Below are 25,063 nucleotides of genomic sequence, written 5' to 3'. Positions count from 1 at the left end.
TTTTTTTTTTTTTTTTTTGTGGATACAGGGTCTTGCTATGTTACCCAGGGGCTAGTCTTGAACTCCTAAGCTCAAGCAATCTGCCTGCCTCCTCCCAAAGTGTTGTGATTACAGGTGTGAACCACCACACCCAGCTCTGTCATTTTCTTATGTGCCTTTTATTCAGCTGTTTCAATTTTTTACGCTTTGAATCTCAGAATTTACTTTTGGGTTCATTTTACTTCTGCTTGAAGCATGTTTTTTAGAATTTCTTTAGATGAGGGTCTGTTGCAGTAATTGCTCTTAACTTTCCTTTCTTTGAAAATACAGTAGCCCCCACCGCTGCCCCCCCAACTTATCAGCAGTTTTGCTTTCCATGGATTGTTGCCCACAGTCAACTGCAGTGTGAAAATGTTAAATGGAAAATTCCAGAAATAAACAATTCGTAAGTTTAAACCTGCATGCCGTTTTGATTAGTGTGATGAAATCTCACACAGTCCTGCTTCGTCTTACTTGGGATGCGAATCATCCCTTTGTCCAGTGTATCCACACTGTGTATGGTACCTGCCTGTTAGTCCTTAGTAGCCATTTCATTTATCAGATTGACTGTCATAATATTGTAGTGCTTGTGTTCAATTAATCCTTATTTTACATATTAATGGCCCCAAGGAGCAAGAGTAGTGATGCTGGCATATTGTTATAATTGTTCTTTTTTTAAAGTTAGTTATTATCGTCGATCTCTTACTGTGTCTTATAAATTAAACTTTTTTATAGGCATGTATGTGTAGGAAAAAACATAGTGTGTATATAGGGTTCGGTACTATCTCTGGATTCAGGCGTCCACTGGGGGTCTTGGAATTTATACCCCATGGATAATGGGAGACTAGTGTATCTTTGTTTCTCCCTTATTCTTGAATGATAGTTTTGCTGGATATATAGAATTCCAGACAGTTATGTTTCCCTCAGTATGTTAAAGATACTATTTCACTATCTGTCTGCTATCATAGCCGTTGAGAATTCAGTTGACATAATTGCCTTTATTTTATAGGTGATATTTTCTCTCCAGTTGTTTTTTTTTTTTTTTAGGTCTCCTTTTTGTTGTTAGTTCTGTAGTTTCACCAAAATGTTTGTAGGTATATAGATCTCTATTTATTCTGCTTTGAGTTTTGGGACTTCTTGGGACTGACATGTGTTGTTGTCTAACAGGTCTAAAAAATAGCCATTACCTTTTCAAATATTGTTTCTTTTCTGTATTTGTATTTTCTTCTGGGAGTACAATTAGATGTATGTAATATTGTTTGAGGCTGAGCCAAGAACTGTACTGTGATTAAGTTTACTTTCTGGTACAACTTTTTGTGTCTCCTAAATTTAATAAGTCTCATTTAGTCTGTCTTCTTTTTTTTATTTGCTTCAGTTTTTGTGTACCTATTGTTATTTCTTTACATCATTAACACGTTCTCAGTACAGTTTTTCACACAGGGTCAAACCTGTTAATCTGTCCAATGTGACCGTTTTCCTTGAGGATTTCCTCCCATGCTCCTGTTTAGAATTGACTGCTTGCTGTGCCAGGTGTGCGGCTATCCTCCTGGGTTCTCCCTTCAGCATCATTTTGGAAATTCCCATTGCTTGTCTCCTGTGTTTATTTCCTTGTTTTGTGGATCCCATTCATTTACAGCACACCTTCCACTAGCTTGCTCAGAAAAAAAAAAAAAGTACAAAGGAGATAAATTTTGAGACCTTTAATGTTTGCAAATGTCTTTATTCTGCCTTTTTTGAAAAAAAAAATTTGATAATTTGTCTAAGTATTCTAATATGAAAAAATTTTTTTCCCCAGAATTTGGAAAGAATTCCTCCTTTGCCTTTTAGTTTATCGCTGAGATTATTGCTAACCCCAATGCCATTCTGATTTCTGTTGCATTGTCAGCAATCTGTTTATTTTTTCCTTTCTAGAATCCTTGGAATTTTTTTTCCTTTGTCCTTGCTGTTCTACAGTTCAGTAATAACATACTGGGATACCAAATGGGTCTTACTTAGTTTAGAGACTCTTCAGATCTGGAAAAATTCTTGTATTATTCTTTGGCAATGTCTTCCTATCTTATTTATTAATTTTTTCTTTTTTTCACATGTTGGAATTGATTACTCATGTAATTTTTTACATGTTTTTTCTTTTATGGTCTTTTTTTTTTTTTTGTAGAAAAATCTTGACTTTATCGTCCAACTCCTTAATGTTTTCTTTCTTTCCCTTTTCTTTTTTTTTCTTTTCTTTTCCCTTGTCTTGTCTTGTCTTGTCTTGTCCTGTTCTGTCCTGTCTGTCTGCTTTTTTCTCTTGAGACACAGTCTGGTTGTTAGCCAGGCTGGAATGCAGTGGCACGATCTCGGCTCACTGCAACCTCCACCTCTCGGGTGCAAGCGATTCTCCTGCCTCAGCCTCCCAAGTAGCTAGGACCACAGGTGCGTGCCACCACGTGCAGCTAATTTTTGTATTTTTAGTAGAGACGGGATTTCACCATGTTGGCCAGGATAGTTTCAATCTCCTGACCTCGTGATCCGCCAGCCTTGGCCTCCCAAAGTGCTGGAATTATAGATAGGCGTGAGCCACTGCGCCCGGCCTGTTTTCTTTTATCTGTGCAAAGTTAACATAACAGGCCTTACGACTATTATCTTTAGAAAGGCGTGCTCCGAAGCTTGGCGATTGGCTGATATCTGGGAGCTTGGATTTTGAAAGGGTTCCTGCCATTCCCTGATAAGAATAGCTCATTGTACTTAAAATGGTATGTGTAATGTAGTTTATGCTGAATGACTGTTTTCCTTCTGGGTGCCTGGAATTTGGTATGTTTTAGGCAGAGGATGCCCCTGGTGAAAACCCTGAGCACTAAGTATCTAATGAACTTACCTTGTAAGCAATATTTCACATGTGTTGTCACAACTCATTGTTAAAAGAATTTAGCATGTTCTGTGTGGTCCCACTGGGAGATAACACTTGGAAGCTTGCACTTGGTTTCTTCTGGACCTTGTCCCATTTTTAGCTTTTCATTTTGCTGATTTTGCTTTGTATTATTTTGCGTAATAAATCATAGCTATGAATATGACTGTATGCTGAGTCCTGGTGAGCCCTTCTAGAGAACACTGAACCTGTGGATGATCTTGGGGATTCCCAACATACTGCACTGTATATTTAACATTCCGAATGTTCTCTTTTGTTCTTATGCTCTCTTAATTTTAATTTAATTTATTATTTTACTTTATATTTAATTTTATATTTTTAAGACGGAGTCTCACTGTGTCACCCAGACTGGAGTGCAGTGGCACGATCACGGCACTCTGCAACCTCCACCTCCCGGGTTCAAGTTGATTCTCCTGCCTCAACCTCCTGAGTAGCTAGGATTATAGGTGCCTGCCACCACACCTGGCTAATTTTTGTATTTTTGGTAGAGACGAAGTTTCACTATGTTGGCCAGGCTGGTCTCGACCCCCTGACCTCAGGTGATCTGCCTGTCTGGGCTTCCCAAAGTGCTGAGATTACAGGTGTGAGCCACTGCACCTGGCCTGCTCTCTATTTTAAAAATAGTATTCTTTAATTTTTTTTTTTTTTTTTTTTTTTGAGATGGAGTCTCGCTCTGTCGCCCAGGCTGGAGTGCAGTGGCGCAATCTCAGCTCACTGCAAGCTCCGCCTCACAGGATCACGCCATTCTCTTGCCTCAGCCTCCCAAGTAGCTGGGACTACAGGCTAATTTTTTTTTTTTTTGTTATTTTTAGTAGAGACGGGATTTCACCGTGTTAGCCAGGATGGTCTCAATCTCCTGACGTCGTGATCCGCCCGCTTTGGCCTCCCAAAGTGCTGGGATCACAGGCAGCATTCTTTACATTTTTAAGTATTTTTTAAGATACTAATAATTTACCTTTTTTTGAAGTTTTCTTCTCTTTCCTCATTATCTTTTTTCTCAAAATTAATTGTGTTTTCTTGGTTCTTTTTCTTTCATGTTAATAAGGTTTACTTATACCTGATGATTCTGAGCTGTTTTCACTTTAAATATCGAAGTTTTGTTTGTTTGTTTTTTGAGATAGCGTCTCAATCTGTCACCCAAGCTAGAGTGCAGTGGCATTATCTCAGTTCACTGCAACCTCCACCTCCTGGGTTCAAGAAATTCTTGTGCCTCAGCCTCTCAAGTAGCTGGGATTACAGGCATGTGCCACCATGCATGGCTAAATTTTGTGTTTTTAGTAGAGATGAGGTTTCACCAGGTTGGCCAGGCTGGTCTCAAACTCCTGTCCTCAAGTGATTGGCCTGCCTCAGGCCTCTCAAAATGCTGGGGTTATAGCATGAGTCATTGCACCTGGCCTAGTCTTGGATCTTAAATGTTTTACACACACACATGCACACACAGTAACTGTGATGATGGATGTGTCGATGGTGGTAATCATTTCAGAATGTATACATTTATTAAATTACCATGTAGATCTTAAATTATAATTTTTGTCAATTATACCTGAAGCTGGAAAAAAATGCAGATCTACTCTTTTTTTTTTTGAGAAGGAGTCTCGCTCTGTCACCCAGGCTGGAGTACAGTGGCGCGATCTCGGCTCACTGCAAGCTCCGCCTCCTGGGTTCACGCCATTCTCCTGCTTCAGCCTCCCAAGTAGCTAGGACTACAGGCGTCCACCACTACGCCCGGCTAATTTTTTGTATTTTTAATAGAGACAGGGTTTCACCGTGTTAGCCAGGATGGTCTCGATCTCCTGACCTCGTGATCCACCAGCCTCGGCCTCCCAAAGTGTTGGGATTACAGGCATGAGCCACCGTGCCCGGCCTCTACTCTTAAATGTGAGATAATTGGAAGCTCATGTGCATGGGGTAGGGTAAGTTGGTGGAGAACTAACTTTATTGTTGGAGGCTTTCTAAATGTCTGTCTTTTCTTTGAATATTAGTTTGTTCCAGAAAATATTGCGGGGTTGGTTGCCTGGGAAGACATATGTCTGATTGTCGGACTTGGAAGCAAGATAAAGGAAAGAGGCTGCTGGTTTATGTTATAGAGATTTTCACTCGTTAAGGAAGTAATGAAGTAAGGAAGTAGGATTATTGTAGAAATACTATTTTACAGTTCAAGTTTGTAAAACACAGGTGAAGGTAATCGTTGATGGGTCTCTTCCTCTGAGATGACCAAACTATCTGTAGACTGGTTGGTAGACTCGCAGAGACCACTTGTTCTTGGACAACAGTTAGAAGCATACTGCCCTAGGCAGTAAAAAGGTGGTTGTTGAGGGCAGCAAGAGGCTGTGCGTTTTTCTTTCCTTAGCAAGCGTGTACTAATTGCCTTTTAAAACTCCTGACCATAGGGGATAAAATGATTACAAGAAAGATACCTGCCCTGCTCCCATGGAATTTACATTCTAGCACAACAGTGGATTTTAAACAACGTATCATCTGGTTATGTAATTACAGTAATAAGAATCATGTAGGGGAGGTCAAGGCAGCTTACTGCTATGGGGTTCAGGATGGCATCTCTGAAAGTATGAATAAGGAAAGTGGTGGGAGAATAAAAGGAGAGTGGCAGAGACTCAGACTGAGAGATTAATTGAGATAATGACAATTGTGGGATTCAATGAGGTGTATAATGTGTTTAGTGCCTGGTACTTGTGCTCAGTAAGTGCTAATTAGTGATTGTTTATAGCAATATTGTTATCTTGGATGATCAAATAGAAGATCCCTAGCAAGTAATTTTATAAAGACAAAAATTTTGTGTCAACTCTATAATAAAACAATATATCCTTAGAATCAGTTATCACTTAAAATCCTTGTTTTATAGAAATTTTGTGTTTCAAAAGTATAGCTAGGGCAAGTCCCCCTTCAAGGTGGATACTTGAAGGAGTTGAAATCACCTCATAAAGGTGTCTGCACTCCCGTGTTCATTGCAGTGTTATTCCCAAGGTAGCCAAGATACGAAAACAGCTGAAATGTCTGTTGATGGCAAATTGATAAAGAAAATGTGTATGTGTGTGTTTATACAATGGAACGTTATTCAGCCTTTAAAAAGAAGGATATTCTGTCATTTGCCACAATATGGTTGGACCTTATGCTAAGTGAAATAGACCACACACAAAAAGAAAAATACTATATAATCTCACTTATGGGCCGGGCGCGGTGGCTCAAGCCTGTAATCCCAGTACTTTGGGAGGCCGAGACGGGTGGATCACAAGGTCAGGAGATCGAGACCATCCTGGCGAACACGGTGAAACCCTGTCTCTACTAAAAAATACAAAAAATTAGCCAGGCGAGGTGGCGGGCGCCTGTAGTCCCAGCTACTCGGGAGGCTGAGCCAGGAGAATGGTGTGAACCTGGGAGGCAGAGCTTGCAGTGAGCTGAGATCCGGCCACTACATTCCAGCCTGGGTGACAGAGCGAGACTCCGTCTCAAAAATAAAATAAGATAAGATAAGATAAGATAAAATAAAAAATAAATCTCACTTATGTGGAATGTTTTTAAAAAGTCAGATATACAGAGATAGAGAATAAAACAGTGGTTACCTTGGGCAGGAGGAGGAAGAAAATTGGGTTATATAGATAACAAAATAGCAGATATGTAGAATAAAGAAGTCTGGAGAGCTTAGGTATAACATGAAGACTATAGTTAATAAAATTGTATTAGGGATTTTTATTAAGTAATTTAACTGCTCATAACACACACACACACACACACACACACTGATATGTTTTCACTATAGTAACCATTTTACTGTCTACACACATCCCATGATATCATCTTGTAAATCTCATATGCACAAATTTTTTTTTAAAGGTATTGTTGGGGCAGAGAGCAGGCTTAACTTTATGGTTGTATCTGTAGTACCCAGCATAATGCCTGACACATAGAAGGTGTTTAGTCTTGTTTTTTTTTTTTTTTTTTTTTTTTTAAAGTATCTGAAATATTTACCAGAAATTCTATTCTCTCAGTTGAGAGACATCTAGGAAGGATAGTGATTTTAGATATTAATAAAAGAAATATTCTTCCTTTTTTTCTTACTGCAGTGTTGGTATTGGTGCTGTTTCTTCAGGGACATTATTGATGGCCTTTTAGTTAGAATTTAAATGTTATCCTTTCTGTAGCCAGCAGGGATCTGTTGGGATAAAGTCTTGTTTTTCTTTTCTTGGGAGTAATTGGTGCTTTCTGACTCTCCAGCACTTAGACTTGCAGTGTGTTAGTTATCTATTGCTGCAAAACACATTACTTCAAAACTTAGCAGTTTAAAACAACAGACATTTATTATCCCACAGTTTCTATGGGTCAGGAAGGATAGGAGTACCTTAGCTGGATGCCTGTGGAGCAGGGTCTCTTGAGGTTGCAGTCAAGCTATTGGCTGGGGCTATATCTGAAAGCTTTACTGGGGCAGGGAATGATGTGCTTCCAAGTTCACTCCCCTGATTATTGGGAGGAGGACTTAATTCTGTATCGTGTGGGCTTCTTCCTGGTTTATGTTTGTTACCTGGTGTCTAGAGCTGATGTACTTGGGCACTTTCCCCCAGCATGGTTATTTTCTTTGTTTTTTCTCTCATTTAGATGAAAACTTATGTGAATTTTAATGTAAACCCCACCCCCATTATGGTCTAAGGGGCCTTTTAGAAAATGAGTAGAATGTACACAGGGGCAAAAATTTTAGCCTGTGACCTTTTGAAGAATTTTCTAAGTGAAACTAGAAACAAATTAACCATTGTTCACAGAGTGCTTTGCTTAATGTTATGCCTTCTTTTGCTAAATCCTCTTGTTTCTTGAAATCTTATATCTTAAGTTGCTGATAGTTTGTTAACAGAGATGATAATTATATTTCTTCGTGCAGTTTAGCTTTACATTTCTTCCATTATACCCAAAGATTTCTATAATATAGCAAGAAATGTTTTTAAAAAGGGGTTTTCCCCAATTGTGTGAAAGTAATGTATCTAATTGAAAAGAAGAGAAACTCATAAAAGTAAAATTTTTAAAAATCATCTTATTCTTACCTCTCAAATACAATGACCTCATATTTTTAATTTGGCTCTAGGTTTTTTCCTCCTCATTCTAGGCATAATTATTTTCTTATGTGTGTTCCAATATTACCTTTTTTTGTGAAAAATGTGGTTACAAATGTGGTCTAATTTCATTTTGCACTTTAAAAATTATTAATGAGGCTGGGTGCAGTGGCTCACGCCTGTAATCCCAGCACTTTGGGAGGCCAAGGTGGGCGGATCACGAGGTCAGGATATCGAGACTATCCTGGCTAACACGGCGAAACGCGGTCTCTACTAAAAATACAAAAAACTAGCCGGGTGTGGTGGCAGGCACCTATAGTCCCAGCTACTCAGGAGCCTGAGGCAGGAGAATGGCGTGAACCTGGGAGGCGGAGCTTGCAGTGAGCCGAGAGCACGCACTGCACTCCAGCCTGGGCAACAGAGTGAGACTCCATCTCAAANTCTAATTTCATTTTGCACTTTAAAAATTATTAATGAGGCTGGGTGCAGTGGCTCACGCCTGTAATCCCAGCACTTTGGGAGGCCAAGGTGGGCGGATCACGAGGTCAGGATATCGAGACTATCCTGGCTAACACGGCGAAACGCGGTCTCTACTAAAATACAAAAAACTAGCCGGGTGTGGTGGCAGGCACCTATAGTCCCAGCTACTCAGGAGCCTGAGGCAGGAGAATGGCGTGAACCTGGGAGGCGGAGCTTGCAGTGAGCCGAGAGCACGCACTGCACTCCAGCCTGGGCAACAGAGTGAGACTCCATCTCAAAAAAAAAAAAAAATTATTAATGAGATGGTCATATTTTTATATATTGACCGATCACTTATCTTTGCATTGCCCCTTATTTCTTGAAGTTTTTCCAATAAATATTCTTATTAATAGACAAGACAACCTTATCTATTAGTTATGTAAACTTTTTGGTAGCTAATTGTACATTCTTTTACCTCCTGTTTGTTTCTTTATTAGCAGTGTCTTTTTGTTATAGAATTTATACATTTTCTTGTAGGCAAATATCATTGTTTTTATTATAGGTGCTGTGTGTTTGTCTTGCTTAGGAAAATCTTTCTCACTCCAGTATTATTAAATTATTCTTTAGTATTTGTCCTAATAGTTTTATGGCTTTGTTTTTTCTTAATCGCACGCACGCACGCACACACACACACTCTTTGAGACAGGTCTTGTTCTATCGCCCAAGCTGGAGTGCTGTGGTACAATTACGGCTCACTGCAGCCTCAACCTCCCGGGCTCAAGATATCCTCCCACCTCAGCCTCCCAAGTAGCTGGGACTCCCGGTGCATACCACCACCCCCAGCCAATTTTTAAATGCTTTTTTTTTTGTAGAAACAGGGTCTCACTTTTTTGCCCAGGCTGGTGCGAAACTCCTGGGCTCAAGTGATCCTCCTTCCTCAGCCTCCCCAAAGTGCTGGTTTTACAGGCATGAGCCACCACACCTGGCAGCGCCCATATATTTTAAAATTTGGTGTGAATTAATTAGTCTTTTCTTTTTGATGTGGCATCATTGTATTGACTGATCCATTCTTTACCATTGATTTGAAAAGCCACCTTTATTATATTAATTTCTGTGTAAATAGGAGTATCTTTTCTGTGACTGAAATTAATTTATACTTGTACAGGTTGTGTTATAAGAGCTTAACAGTATATTTCAGTGCTTGGTCATGTCTCTTGTTCTTGTTTTTCTTTTTTTGCTTTGTTTTGTTTTGTTTTTTGAGACGGAGTCTTGCTCTGTCGCCCAGGCTGGAGTGCAGTGGCACGATCTCGGCTCACTGCAAGCTCCGCCTCCCAGGTTCACGCCATTCTCCTGCCTCAGCCTGTTGAGTAGCTGGGACTACAGGCACCCACCACCATGCCCGGCTAATTTTTTTTTTGGATTTTTAGTAGAGACGGGGTTTCACCGTATTAGTTGGGATGGTCTTGATCTCCTGACCTCATGATCTGCCCTCCTCGGCCACCCAAAGTGCTGAGATTATATAGACGTGAGCTACCGCGCCTGGCCTTGTTCTTGTTTTTCAAAAATTTCTTTGATATTCACACAAGTTTATTCTTCTAAATTAACTTCAGAATCAGCTTACCGTTTTAAATAAACATCCCCCTTCTAAATCTATTATAACATCTCACTACTTTCTCTTCTGTTCTTACCTGCTTGACTAAGCTACCATCCTCCCTTGAGTAAGACTGTTTTCTAACATAGAGCAACAAGAGGGTCCTTTTAAAAACATAAATCGGATTATGTCATTCCTTTGCTTAAATTCCTTCAGTGCCTTCTTCCCGTCTTTTGGTTATCTATTGCTGTATAATAAGCTACTCCAAAGCCTTGTAGCCTAAAAACAACCATTTTATTGTGCTCACAATTTTTGGGGGTCAGGAATTCATGACAGGTTCAGCTGGGCAGTTCTTCTGTTCCATATGGTGTTGCTGACACTGGAGAATTCCTTCCATTATGGCTTCTTCAGTCACATGTCTGGCCCATCAGTGCTTCTTGGCCTCTCTCTCCAGAATGGCATCCCATTCTTCAGAATCTTTGTGTGTGGCCTCGGCTTCTCACAGCATGCTCATCTCAGAGTAGTCCCATTTTTTACATGGCAGCTGACTTCTAGGAAGAGGGAAATGAAAACTGTCAGACCAATTAAGGGTTGTGGCCTGGAACTACACAGTGTGCCTTTCAGCCGTATTTTACTGGTCAGAATAGTCACGGGACCTGCTAGATGAAAGGAGGTAGAAAAATAAATTTCTTTTCCTAATGAGGGAGTGGCAAAGTCTTATTTCAGGAAAGCAAGTGGGATGAGAGATACTTGACAGTTGGAAAATATAATCTGCAACATCATCAAATTCAAAATAAATTCAAAGTTCTTAAAATGGCCTATAAGGCTTTTCATGATCTGACTCCTGCTTCTTGAATCTCTGACGGCATCCCCTAGAAACTCTTTTGTTGCCTTTGGGTTAACCACATTGGCCCTCTTGGTAGGTTTTGAACATGCCACACCCAACATCAGACCCATTTTACTTGCAACTACTGCCGTGAATGCTCTTCTTTAGATCTTTGCATGGGTCTTCCCATTCTCATTCATTCATTCGTTCATTCATTTATTTTGATACAGGGTCTCACTCTGTTGCCCAGGCTGGAGTGCAGTGGTGTGATCTTGGCTCACTGCAACTTCTGTCTCCCGGGTTAAAGCAATTCTCCCACCTCAGCCTCCTGAGTAGCTGGGACTGCAAGCATGTACCACCATGCCTGGCTAATTTTTGTATTTTTTGGTTTCACGAGGTTTCCCCATGTTGGCCAGGCTGGTCTCAAATTCCTGACCTCATGTGATCCGCCTGCCTCGGCTTCCCAAAGTGTTGGAATTAGAGGTGTCAACCGCTAATCCCATTGCTGGTCTTCCCATTTTTTTTACTACTTTTAGGTCTCTGCTCAAATGTCACATCTTCAGAGAGCTTCCCCTGACCACCTCATCTGATAAATTCTTGGTTACTTAGAACTCCTTAATCTTGATTTTTTTTTTTCTGTTTCATAGGATTTGGTGCTGTTAGTAGGAGCCTGGTAGATCTGAGTACCACTTTTCTTCCTTCCCTGCCTGGCTTCTGAGCAAGTTGAGAAATGGGTAAAGGTGGAGGCCAAAATATATTTTTAAAATTCCTCTGACTAAAGGGAGATGAAGTAAAGGGAACAAAGTATCATGAAGATTCTCAGATGTCCAACATGGGACATCTGAGAGAACAGGTTCAGCTGGGCAGGTCTTCTGTTCCATATGGTGTTGCTGACACTGGAGATTGTGGTATTATTTACTAAGACAGGAAACATGGTAGGAAGATTATGAATTAAGCTTTGGAAATGTTGAGTTTGAAGTGCCTACAAGTTATCCATGTGCAGAAACCAAATGGACATTTGGATAACACATCTGAAGCCCACAAGAGTTTACATTACAGATTCAGGTTTGGTAGTTGTTCTAGTTTTCTATTGCCGTGTAACAAACTACCACAAACAGTAGCCTAAAACTCACAAAATTACTATCTTACAGTTTCTGTGGGTCAGGAGTCAGGGCATTGCTTAGCTGGGTTCTCATCAGGCTGAAATCAGGGTTTTGGTTGGGGTCTCAATCTTATCTGAGGCTTGGGGTTCTCTTCCAGGCTCACTGGTTTTTGGCAGAAGGTTCAGGAATCTGGGGAGACAAGATTTTTGGGAGCGCCAACCCAGATGTTTCCATTCCATGTGTCAGAATCTTGTTCTTTCCCAGCCGGGTCCCTGATCTGGGCATAGGTGACCTGCTGCCTTTGGGAGTTCAACCTTTGAAACTCAACACATATAGATTTAGATACCTAATCTATCTGTCTGTCTGTCCGTCTGTCGGTCCTTCCGTCCATCCATCCAACCTGTATATCTCTGAGATATAGAAGTATAATAAATGAGCGATAATTTAAGTGCTGGTTCTGGTCCTTAGGTCTCTCTGCCCTCCTGCTGCAGGAGAGGAGAGTCTCTGTTTTCAGAGGTTCTCTAGCTTTCAAACTTAGTCTTCAATTGGAAGTTAATCAGCTTTTTTGTTATCTTTTTTTCTTTGAAATCAACAACTGGGAGTGAGGAGCACTGGGCAAATGCAGTGGAGGCCCAACACCAGCTTTGGCCAACCCCCACTGGGAGCCTGGAGCGAGAATGGGAGCCTGGGGCAAGAATGGCTCTTCTGAGTTGCCCAGAATTGCGGTGGCTGAGGTGTCCAGGCCTTTATATTGCCATATCAATTAGTCCTTGGATGTGGGTTATCTTGGGAAGGATATGACCTTGAACAGGGTTGTTGCCTATAGGTGAGGCATTCCCTGAAGGGGCTGACTGACAGCAGTCCCAGCATTTAAGGCAAGTCCTTTTTTGAAGGAGGAACTGGGTAGCACCTCAGTGTCTACCACGATTTCTCTGTATCCACCAAATGGCCAATTTGTTTTTGTTTTTTATTATCATTATGCATTCATGGATTTAAGCATATATTTAGCAAACTTTCTGTTATGTGTATAGAAAAGGGCACAAATTGTAAATACACAGCTCAGTTAAATGTTCACAAAGTAAACACACCAGTGTAAACAGTATCCAGAGCAAGAAATAAAACAATGCTGTGAATCTAGAAGTCCTCCTCGTGTTTCCTTTCAGTCACTGTCTTCCAGGGAGCTATCCTGACTTCTGAAATCATGGGATGAATTTAGCATGGTTTTGAAATTTATGTAACATCATACAGTATATCTTGTTCTGACTTCTGTCAGTATTGTATTTGTGAAATTAAGCTCACAATTGTAGTGTATTTTTTCATGGTATGACTATACCAGTTTTTATAAACCATTTATGCTGTTGACATTTGGATTGTTCCAGTTGTTGGAAATTATAAAACATGCTGCTATAAAACGTTGTGCCTGTCTTTTGGTGAAAATAGATACATTTCTGTTGGGTATATATATCTAGTGAAATTGCTGAATGTGTGTGTGTGTTCACTTTTAACAGATAATGCCAATTTCAGCAGATAATGCCAGTTTCCAAGGTAAGTGCTGAGTTACACACCTACTAGTAGCTCACCAAGGTTTCCAGTTGCTGTAATTTGCTCCTGTTTGTAGAAGACACAGCCTTCCAGGGCTTATCACTGAGAACTGTATTTACTAAGGTCTCCACTAGCAGGTTCTGAACTCTTTTGTCGTCTTGAAGCTGCAAGGCTTTCAAATTCTGCTTTTCAGAAGTTTTTAGCTTAGCCTTTTTACACTCTTCCACTCATGGGGGCATTTGAGATTCCCTCACGTCTTCAGTTTTGCCAATCTAGCCCTCAGTGAACACCAGAATCTCTGATGGTTTCTTCTTCCAATAGAGATACATTGCCTGGGAAAAAAAGCCTTATTTCTCAATCTCTTTTCCTGACCAGAATCTGCAAATGTCCCAGGGGAAAAGCAGCTGCAGAAGATCCCCTTATCTCGTTATAGCTCACTCTTTTTGGAATCTTAGTGTTACTAATCCCTATTCCTTCAGTAGCTCTCTGAATTCTTCAAACAGATGATTTTTATATTTCATCTTTTGTTAGAATTATTAAGTTTGTGGTGGGAGCTATTGTTTTGCAGTAAATTACTCTGTCCTACTTGGAAACAGTAGTATGGATTTAAATATATTTAATCTGTTTCAGTAAATTGCTGTCCTTAACAATGTTCAAATTATTACACTTTTGGCCAGTGGGGACCTCTTTAAAATTCATTCCTAACCATTTTTGACTTGACCCTTATTAGTCAGTGCTGCTGTCTGGTATGACAAGATGTTCCAGGGTCATTATGTCCTTTGTGTGTATGTGTGTATGTGTGTGTGTTTTTACCTCCAGACGTAGAAGCAGCCATTTCCTAAAGGAGTTCAGATTCCTTTTACTGGGAAATGGTAGTTCAAGATTACAACTGAGTGAGGATTACTATGGGATTGGTCATTAGTCATTACTGTGGGATTGGTCATTGTTTCTAGGCATTTTCAGTGGACAGAAGTAGAAGTATATGTTTTAAAATACAAAATAAAATATCTTGACTTCATATAGATACTTCTATTTCAAATTCAAGACTACAGGTGCTTTACTTTACCATTACTTTTATTTCCCATGCTGAAAGTCTTGGGTTTTTAGAGACACTAGGAGTGATGGAATTAAAATACCACAGAATTATTTAGTTCCTTTCTTTATGATTATACCATTAAAGAATTAGATACAGATTTCAGTTCATTTGTTTATTTTTGATTTCTAGACTTCTTAAAATTTTAATTTTATGTTTATGTAAGTTACATAGTTCTAAAATGAAATCTACAAAAACAATATGTATTCCATATAGAATATGGATTCTATCCTTGTCACTTCTACTTTATTTCCTTTCATTTCCTAAAGGCAACCACTAACTTTTTTGAGCATTTCATTCTTCTGCTGTTTTGTTTTGTTTCTTAATATAAGAAACATATATTTCTATCTCCTCCCTCTTCTTAGATGAATGGGACATACTGTGTATATTTTCTCCATCTTGTTTTTTTTTTTCTAACTTAAGATATATCTTGGAGATTATTCTATCGTTTAATGAATTTTGATTCATTTTTTGGTTTTACATTACATTTAATTTTATACATGTCTTTTATTTAAGTGTCACTGTGTTCATGCTATTTGCTCTTTCAGCATATATAAATACATACACATATATACACGTACACACACACACACACACAGACACACACACTTTTTGAGACAGAGTCTTGCTCTGTTGCCCAGGCTGGAGTGCAGTGGGGCTTAGCTCACTGCAGCCTCTGCCCCCTGGGTTGAAGCAGTTATCATGCCTCAGCCTCCCAAGTCGCTGGGACTGTAGGTATGCACCACCATGGTCGGCTAATTTTTTTGTATTTTGGTAAAGGTGGAGTTTCACGATGTTGGCCAGGCTGGTTTCGATTGTGTGCCTTGGCCTCAACGTATATTTTTGTATTTAGAAAGATTTATTCAGACCAGCATTCAGACTGTGTAATGATAAGGAATTTATTGTAGAAATTAGATTGTATACAGTTTTGAGGGGATTAAGTGAGGTGAGTATCTAGAACGGGGAATTGGAGGATCAGGGGAGTCCACTAACCAGATCGTCCAAATCAATGACAATGGGTAGATAAGTTGGAGGGGTTTGGGAAGTCTGAGAAGTTAAGTATATCCAGCCACTGAAGTGAGATTATGAAGGAGGAGCTTGAAGAGGGCACTGTGGGAAGCTCTTGCCATGTAAGGTTTGTCTTACAAAGCCCTGTAGGTTTGCACCCAAGCATCTGGTGGTAGGTTTGGGCTAGTATTGGTCAGCAAAGTGACCACTGGTCCAAAGAAAGAGCTGGAGGTAGAGTGAAAGAGAGTAAAAGCTGGAACTTTCTGGGTGCTTTGTATCTGTCTCTCATTGTATCTTAGTGTGAAAACCTTCAGAAAAATAGCTGCTGCTTCACTTCCACATTTCAAACAAATTTTATACAGGTTGAGAATCCCTTATCTGAAATGCTTGGGACCAGAAGTGTTTTGGATTTCAGATATTTTTGGGTTCTAGAATATTTGCATTTTACTCACCATGATCATCCCTAATCTGAAATGAGCATTTCCCTTTGAGAGTCATGTTGTTGATCAACATGTTGTTGAGAGTTTGGAGTTTAGAGTGTTGTAGGTTTCAGATTTTTGGATTAGGGATAGAAAGCCTGTACAAATTACCCTTTAGACCAACTCTAACCCAGAACCATACAGTGAATGGGATCTGGGAAAGTAGTTCCCAACTTAACAGTTAACACACCACGCACCACCAGTACAATTTGTGTTTTTGTTCTGGTGGTTACCATTATATTAATACCTTTATATGGTATTCTAATTTCCTTCTCTTTTGGGGTGGAGGGGTATTATGTGTTGGTTTTTTACTCTGAGCAATAATGAAATGAACTAGAAACCTCCTTTCCTCATCATCTTTTTTCCTAGCATTTTACTCTCAGTTAATAACAAGACAAGAAACATAATCTGCTATTTATATGCTGTCACCACCCTCCCTCTCCTCAATTTTGATAATTGTATCTATATTATCAAGTACATAAAGCAGTCACCTAATATACTTTCTCTCTTATTACCACCATTCTCAGTTCTTTTAGAAAATACAGTGATGCTCCAGCTGGGCGCGGTGGCTCACGCCTGTAATCCCAGCACTTTGGGAGGCCGAGGCGGGTGGATTACCTGAGGTCAGGAGCTCAAGACCAGTCTGACCAACATGGTGAAACCCCGTCTCTACTAAAAATACAAAAAAGATAGCCAGGCATGGTGGTGCACGCCTGTAATCCTAGCTACTAGGGAGGCTGAGGCAGGGGAATCGCTTGAACCTGGGAAGCAGAGGTTGTGGTGAGCCGAGATTATGCCACTGCACTTCAGCCTGGGTGACAGAGCAAGGCTGTCTCCAGAAAAAAAAAAAAAAAAAAATACGGTGATGTTCCACATAATGACATTTTGGTCAGTGATGAACTGCATATGTAATGGGAGTCCCTTAGTATTATAATACGGTATCTTTACCTTTTCTATGTTTAGATACACAAACACCATGTGTTAAAGTTGCCAAGAATATTCAAAACAGTAACATGCTGTACAGTTTTGTACCCTGTATACCATATAGCCTAGGGGTGTGGCAGGCTATACTATCTAGGTTTGTATAAGTACACTGTGATGTCACATGACAGTGGAATCATGTAAGGACACATTTCTCAGAACATACCCCATCATTAAGTGACACATGACTAAATATATTTCATGATTCTTATTAATGTGGATGTCTCTCGAGGTATTTTGGTCATCTGAAGCATATGCTCTAGTATATCCTCCAGGAAAAGGAAAAGGGAACAAAATTTCCAGGGTTCTTGCAGTTTAGAACATTTTGTCATTGCTATACAATTGTCCCTCAGTATCTGGGACATTGGTTCCAGGACCCCCCATGGACAGTGAAATCTGCAGATGCTCAAGTCCCTGATATGAAATGGTGTGGTATTTGCATATAGCCTACACGTATCCTTCTGTGTACTTTAAATCATCCCTTGATTACTTATAATACCTAATACAATGTAATACTATGTAAATAGTTGTTATTTACAATACCTAATACAATGTAATACTATGTAAATAGTTGTTATACACTGTTATTTAGGGAATAATGACAAAAAGTCTGTACATGTTCAGTACAGACATTAAAATTTTTTTTTGATCTGCAGTTTCTTGGATGCGTAGATGGAGAACTCATGGATTCAGAGGGCTGACTATTTGAATTCAGTTTGGCTATATATGAAATCCTTGGTTTATGTTTTCTTTAAATATCTTACATTTATTTTACTTTATTGTTTTCTGACAAAATTTTGTCAAAGTCTGATGAGAGTCTGTCTAATTCTTTTTTTTTTTGGTATAAATAATTTCCTCTTTCTGCCTGTAAGTTCAAAAGATTTTTTTTTTCTTGTTCACAGAAGTTCAAAATATGTTCAGGTGTTGGTCATTCTGGCTCACTTTTTCCAGGTGTGTGGTATGCGCATTAAAGATACGGTTTCAAGTTTTTAAAAATTTCGATAATAATTTCAGCACAGTTTTCTTGAATTCTAGTTTCTACTATCCATTTTATTCCATTGGTTTGGTTTCTTTCTTTGGTGATTCCTGTTATATGTATGTTGGATCTTCTTTTTGTATCTTTTTTGTCACTTTATTGCAAATCCTTATGATCTCATATGTAATTACTTTTTTATATTACAACTTTCCTCCTTATTCCTCCTTTTTTTTTCAGCATTCGTTTACTCTTAAAGCATTATCTTCTGTGTTAATTCGTTCTTGTGTATCTTCTGGTTAGTCTTCATTTCTGAAATGATTTATCTTCTAATTATTTCTTGAGTTCTACCAACTCATTTCTACCTGTAATTATTTCTTATTTGTGTTATTCCACATCTTTTGTATTTTTCTTAATTTCTCTTGGCTCACTTTGAAATAATAATTTACAGTTTTCATCTCTTGGTGGATATGTCTTTTTGGATACTTTGATTTTCTGTTGTTTAGATCCTTATTCTTATGTTTTTCTGTTTTGTATTCTTTTTTCTTATAATAACTTTACATATTATTTGATCATAGTACTTTTCTGTTGGCTCATTTTATGTGAAATTAATTTTCTGAATTGGTAGGAGAGATTTGTAGGCCAGGATAGCTTTGTAGCTTTATGGCTCTAGAGCTTATTCTTTTTTTATTTTCATGAAATTAAAAAAAAAAAGGTCTCATTCTTTCAGAGCTCTCTTGTTCATCTTTCTGTTTTTCATCTTTATTTGGACCTTTTTCCTTTTCTCCCTTTACCCCTGTTTTCAGTTTGGAGTTTATTCTCAGCAGTTTCTTCTCAGTGTGGGCTAGAACTGTGCTGTCCAGTCAGATCTAATAATTACATGTGTGGCTACTTAAAGCTAAATTTAAATAAACTTTATTTAATAATAATTTAAATAAACTTTAAACTTTTGATTTCTCATCTATACCAGCTATGTTACAAGTGGTTAATAGCTACATGTGACGACTAGTGGCTATTATATTGGGCATTGCCCATACAGAGCAGTATCATTACCACAGCAAATTCTATTAGACAGTGATGGTTTTGAATGTGCTCCATTCTCTTCAGACTTTATCATAGGCCTTTTTCACTCATCTGCAAATTGCAATAAGCATAACTACCCTCTGTTTTGGCTAATATTCCTAAATTGGGCTGCTGTGCTTTTTATTAAGGATGTAGTACATTGGGGAATCTCCTCTTGTCAGATCCATTAGACATTCTCCTTCTACCTGCTTTCTCTTGCATAGATGCTTATACCACACCAGTGTTTTTGTTTTTTGTTTTCCAGAGACAGGATCTCGCTCCATTGGCCAGGCTGGAGTGCAGTGGCTAGATCACTGCAACTTTCTGGGCTCAAGCAGTCCTCCTGCCTCAGCCTCTTGAGTAACTGGATTACAGGCACACACTGCCAAGACTAGCTTTTTTTTTTTTTTAAAGTAAAGATGAAGTCTCACTCCCTTGCCCAGGCTGGTCTTAAACTCCTGGACTTAAGCAGTCCTCCTGCCTCAGCCTCTCAAAGTGCTGGAATTATAGGCATGAGCCATTGTGCCTGTTCCCAACCAGTTTTGTAACTGTAAATGGTTTGTTTCTATTTGTTCACTTCTCTGGGTTTGGGAATGAGGGGCCTTGTCCCTTCATTTTCATGTAGATGTTCATCAGTGTGTGGTTTTGCTAGAAAAATTCTAGTTTCTCTGATTTTTTTTTTTTTTTGAGACAGAGCCTCTGATGCTCAAGCTGGAGTGCAGTGGTATGATCTCAGCTCACTGCAACCTCCACCTGCTGTTCAAGCCATTCTCGTGCTTCAGCCTCCCTAGTAGCTGGAATTACAGATGTGTGCCACCATGCTTGGCTAATTTTTTGTATTTTTAGTAGAGACAGGGTTTCACCATGTTGGCCAGGCTGGTCTTGAACTTTTGACCTCAAGTGATCTGCCTGCCTCGGCCCCCCAAAGTTCTGGGATTACAAATGTGAGCCTCTGCACCTGGCCGTTTCTCTGATTTTTACGGGATACTTAGGGAGATTCACAAGCTGTATTTTAGCTCCTGCCATCTTCTAAAAGTCCTATTTTTGGCCCTTCAGGTTTTTTTCCTCCATAATCTTTATAATTAACATTACAAAGTTCTGTAGTTTCTGTTCTGCCCACTCCTTTACACTCTAAAAATGCCCCCCCATTTCATTTAATTTTTTTTTTTTTTTGAGATGGAGTCTCGCTCTATCACAAGGCTGGAGTGCAGTGGCGTGATCTCGGCTTACTGCAATCTCTGCCTCCTGGATTCAAGCAATTTGGCAGGCCTCAGCCTCCCAAATAGCTTGGATTACAGGTGCATGGCAATACACCCAGCTAATTTTTGCATTTTTAGTAGAGACTGGGTTTCACCATGTTGGCCAGGATGGTCTCAATCTCCTGACCTCGTGATCTGCCTGCCTCAGCCTCCCAAAGTGCTAGGATTACAAGCCTGAGCCACCGTGCCCAGCCTATTTAGTATTTCTTTACTATCAAGATAATCGTCCATTATTAACTGATTTAGCAAACTTGGGCATGCCCCTCGGTCTCTTTCCACCTTTAGTTGTACTGTGTTAAAAATGAGAAAGTTATATTCAGGTTTATTTTTTTCACAGAGGAACATTGCTAGGTTTCTTTGTTAGCGTTAGCAGGGTTTAATATTAACAGGAAGTATGTCCATGATGCTTTTGCTATTTTTGAGCAGAGTAGAGATGAACTTCTAAACAGTGGAACTTAACTCATTCACAGAGAAATGTAAATGTGATCTTCTCATAGAATATTTTTTCTCATGGGATTTATCTGCTTGTGTTCTGTTATCCCTTCAATTGTGTAGCTGAGGGTGCTTATCTTACTGAGTCAGTCTTACTGTGTTTTTTCCAGGTTTTATAGTTTGTTCTTGCTTCTGAACAATCAGCAGTTGTTTGCCATTATTGACTAGAGGTCTAGGACATAGATGTTCTTGGTCTGTTTTTCTTGTAATGTCTGAGTTCAATGGATAAGGGAAACGGTTGTATGCATTTTATTGCAGACATTCTCTGAAATAATTTTTAGCCACAAGGAAATAGCTCTATTTCTGTGAGTCATCATTTCTTCTTATATAGTTCTGGGTAAAGAATTTAATTTTGTAGCTAGAGATTTAAGACTTCCAGAAAGAAAGCTGCAAAAGTGAAAGTTTCCAAAGAATATAAGATTTGCTATAATAAATGCTATCATATATTGGAGTTTGAGATTCAAATATAGTTACCTCTGTATCATATATTGGAGTTTGATTGAAAATTGGAGTTTGAGTTGCAAATATAGGTATCTGTGATTGATACAGTTTTCCTAAAACATCATGATTTTCAATGGGAAGTAAGTTATTTATAGTCATTTTTAAAGGATAAACTCTTAACATGTTTTTTTTTCTTTTTTTTTCAGCTTCCAATAAAAACAGGACAGCAGAACACACATACCAAAGTCAGTACTGAGCACAACAAGGAATGTCTAATCAATATTTCCAAATACAAGTTTTCTTTGGTTATAAGCGGCCTCACTACTATCTTAAAGAATGTTAACAATATGGTGAGTATTTGGGTTACTGTGTTTCGGGGAATTTGCTTTCTTTTGTTTTTGATTAAAAAGTTTAGAACAGCATATTTTGAAATATGGAAAGGGATTTTCTGTGGACTTTGGATATAACCATTAATCTTATTTTGTTTACAAGCACAGAGAACCTTTTTTATTTTATTTTTTCAAATTTTTAATTAGCTGGGTTTTAGATTCAGTGAGCACAAGTAACTAACTTTCATTTTAATTTATTATTTCCCTTAGAAACGTCTCCTATTCTTTGTGACCATATTTCCTTTTCCAGTATTTTTCTTGAATTAGGATTTCATACAGCTTTTGTGTCATACACGAACTGACTACAGTAATCTATTACACATATTTTTCTTCAGCATCTTATTTCAATTTACATGATTGTCTCAGCCCTAAGTAGATGATAGAATATGATCTCATAGTCCTAAAATGTGGATTGATTTTTTAATGAAGATATTAATGTGTTTTTTCTACCTTCTGTAACCTGTGACAGATTCTGTAGTAGTTAGCCTGTTGTTGAAACAGTTTTTCTCAAATACCAGTTTCATCAAATAATTCTGCTGTTAAAAGCTCGTTTCTTTCTTCTTCCCGTTTTCTAAAATCTATTGACGTTTCCTAGACTTCAGAGTACTCCAGCTGTTCTCCCACTGTACCTTTGAACATACGTCTTTTGTCTCTCAAGTGATCCCTTCCTCTCTCTAAATTCCTATTTAATGTCTCCATTCTAAGCTGTTCGAAACTAACATACTCAGTTCATGGCAACTGATCTGGATTTTTCTTGAGTAACTCTGAACTGTCTGCCAGTCTTTAGCATTTATTTATTTATGAATGAATGAATGAATGAATGAATGACAGGGTCTCATTCTGTCACCCAGGCTGGAGTGCAGTGGCGCAATCTCGGCTCACCGTAACCTCCCCCTCCCTAGTTCAAGTGATTCTGCTGCCTCAGGCTCCCCAGTAGCTGGGATTACAGGCATGTGCCACCATGCTCGGCTAATTTTTTTGTATTTTAGTAGAGACAAGGTTTCACCATTTTGGCCAGGCTGGTCTCAAACTCCTGACCTTAGGTGATCCGCCTGCCTCGGCCTCCCAAAGTGCTGGGATTACAGGTGTGAGCCACTGTGCCCAGGCTGCATTTATAATCCCAATTTGTATTTGTTTGTATTGAGTTGTGAAACAACTGGTTATAGGTTGTGAAGATCATTCCCCCTCCCTTTTTTTTGAGATGCTCCTTAGGTTTATTAGATAATGTTCTAGTATGACATCGAAAAGACATGACCTTTTTGCCTTATTTCCATATTTTAAATACTTTTTCTCTTGTTCTATTTTTTAATTGATACACAATAATTGTACATGTTTATGGGTACATTGATGTTTCAATACATATAATACATAGTGATCCCACTAAGGTAATTAACATATCCATCATCTCAATATTTATCATTTCTTTGTGTTGGGAATATTGAATATTCTCCTGTTATTTGAAACTATGTAATGTTAACTATAGGCCGGCGCAGTGGCTCACACCTGTAATCCCAGCACTTTGGGAGGCTGAGACGGGCAGTGAAACCCTGTCTCTACAAAAAAAAAAAAATACACAAACTTAGTGGGGTGTGGCGGTATGTGCCCATAGTCCCAGCTACTCGGGAGGCTGAGGCTGGAGAATGGTGTGAACCCGTGAGGCGGAGCTTGCAGTGAGCCAAGATGCGCCACTGCACTCCACCCTGGGTGACAATGAGACTCCGTCTCAAAAAAAAAAAAGTTAACTATATAATGTTAATGTAGTCATTCTACAGTAGTATAGAACACTAAGTCTTATTCTTCCTATAAAGCTGTATTTCTGTATCCTTTAACAAATCTCTACCCACCCCGATTCTCCCTACTCTACCCTTCCTCCCTCTAGTGTCCTGTCTTCTACTTTTTACTCTTTTTAGCTTCCACATATGAGTGAGAGCATGTGGTGTTTAACTTTTTGTTCACATCATCCTTGGTGTGTTTCCTTTTAAGAAAATTGCTTACACAATACCCTAAACGTACAAAACTAATAAACTGGAGGTGTAGAAAATCATTTACCTTCTTTATGGAAAAAATTAGTATTTTCCCCCCAAAAGTAGGACCATTTATAAATATATAAAGAGATTTACCGAAAGATATTTAATATTTTTTTAGCTCCTCTGTTGCAGTGTGTGGGGCACAGTTTAGTATTTGCACATATGAATATATGGCTGTGTTCCCAGTTAGATTGAAATATTTTAATATTTGGGACCCTCTTTTCAAAACAAAACAGCATTGTTATATTGGCTTTCATTTAGTGCTTATTAAATAAGTTTTCAAAACCATAGTCTCTTGTTAATACATACGTAGTATTCATTTTGAGGATAGTGAGTACTTAAAATTCGCTATGGTGCTGTAGCATTTTTTTGCTATAAAAATTAAGACTTTGATTATTTCTTGGCATAAAAGTGTAGTTAAATCCCTAATTCAAGATTCTGGTACAGATCTATATGTGTGTCTAAATCCTACATATTTTTAAAACATGAACCAAAACAGCATCTTTTACTGTTACAAGGTTAATGGCAGACACTAATAAATGTCATTTCTGTTTGCCGGAGAATTTAGTTTTTATGAGGTTTAGGATAAAATCAGAAATAATAGATTTAAGTATAGTATAATCTGGGAGATAAAATAGAAGACTATTTTTGATCTTTTAGTCTTTCACTTTTCAGATGTGTGTTGATTGGTAGCAGAGAGTGAAACTAACTTTTATGTTCTGAATATCTTTTCTGTTAGAGAATATTTGGAGAAGCTGCTGAAAAAAATTTATATCTCTCTCAGTTGATTATATTGGCTGCACTGGAAAAATGTCTTGCTGGGGTAAGTAAATTGATCTTCAGTAGGCAGGCTTTGTGAATTCAATCTTGAGAATGATCTTATGTACCAAAGTACAGATGTGGACCAAAAGGACAGTCATACGGACTTTTGTCTAAGACATATAAATACGAGTTTTGTTAATAATAGCTGACCTGGTGACAATTTTTCGTGAGAAAATTCTCTCATCTTTTGTAAATTAAACAGATGTTAAGTTTACTTATAAAATGTTATGTTTCAGCCACGTATCTGTGTCTCAGGTTTTTAGAAAATATTTTATGAAGAGATCACTATTTAATTTGACGGATCTCTCAGAGAGTTGTTGGAGAATGTGATTCAGAAGACCAAGAGTAATCTTGTATTTCCTCCTATATGAATATGATTTTGATATTCTACTTTTCAAATTTATGTAAATGAGAACTTAAAAATTAAACCTATTAAGGATAGATACTACCTTGAGAACACTTGTTTTATGTAGACACACACACATGTGATAGGTATGTGGAGGAGGAGAGTACCAAACAATTATTTCTCTGGTTTCCTA

General features: G+C 38.6%; 1 protein-coding gene across 1 annotated transcript in view; it reads left to right on the top strand.

The window, feature by feature from the left end:
* The window catches only part of NF1 (neurofibromin 1), a 293,561-nt gene that overhangs the window by 47,273 nt on the left and 221,225 nt on the right, over nt 1-25,063 (top strand). Inside the window, 2 exon segments of the mRNA XM_017890864.1 lie at nt 21,493-21,636; nt 24,442-24,525. Of these exon segments, the coding sequence (XP_017746353.1) occupies nt 21,493-21,636; nt 24,442-24,525 (228 nt within the window).

Source organism: Rhinopithecus bieti, unplaced genomic scaffold, assembly GCF_001698545.2.
Source record: "Rhinopithecus bieti isolate Rb0 unplaced genomic scaffold, ASM169854v2 scaffold_19652, whole genome shotgun sequence".
NCBI lineage: Eukaryota > Metazoa > Chordata > Mammalia > Primates > Cercopithecidae > Rhinopithecus > Rhinopithecus bieti.
This window is presented reverse-complemented; position numbering and strand designations above follow the sequence as displayed.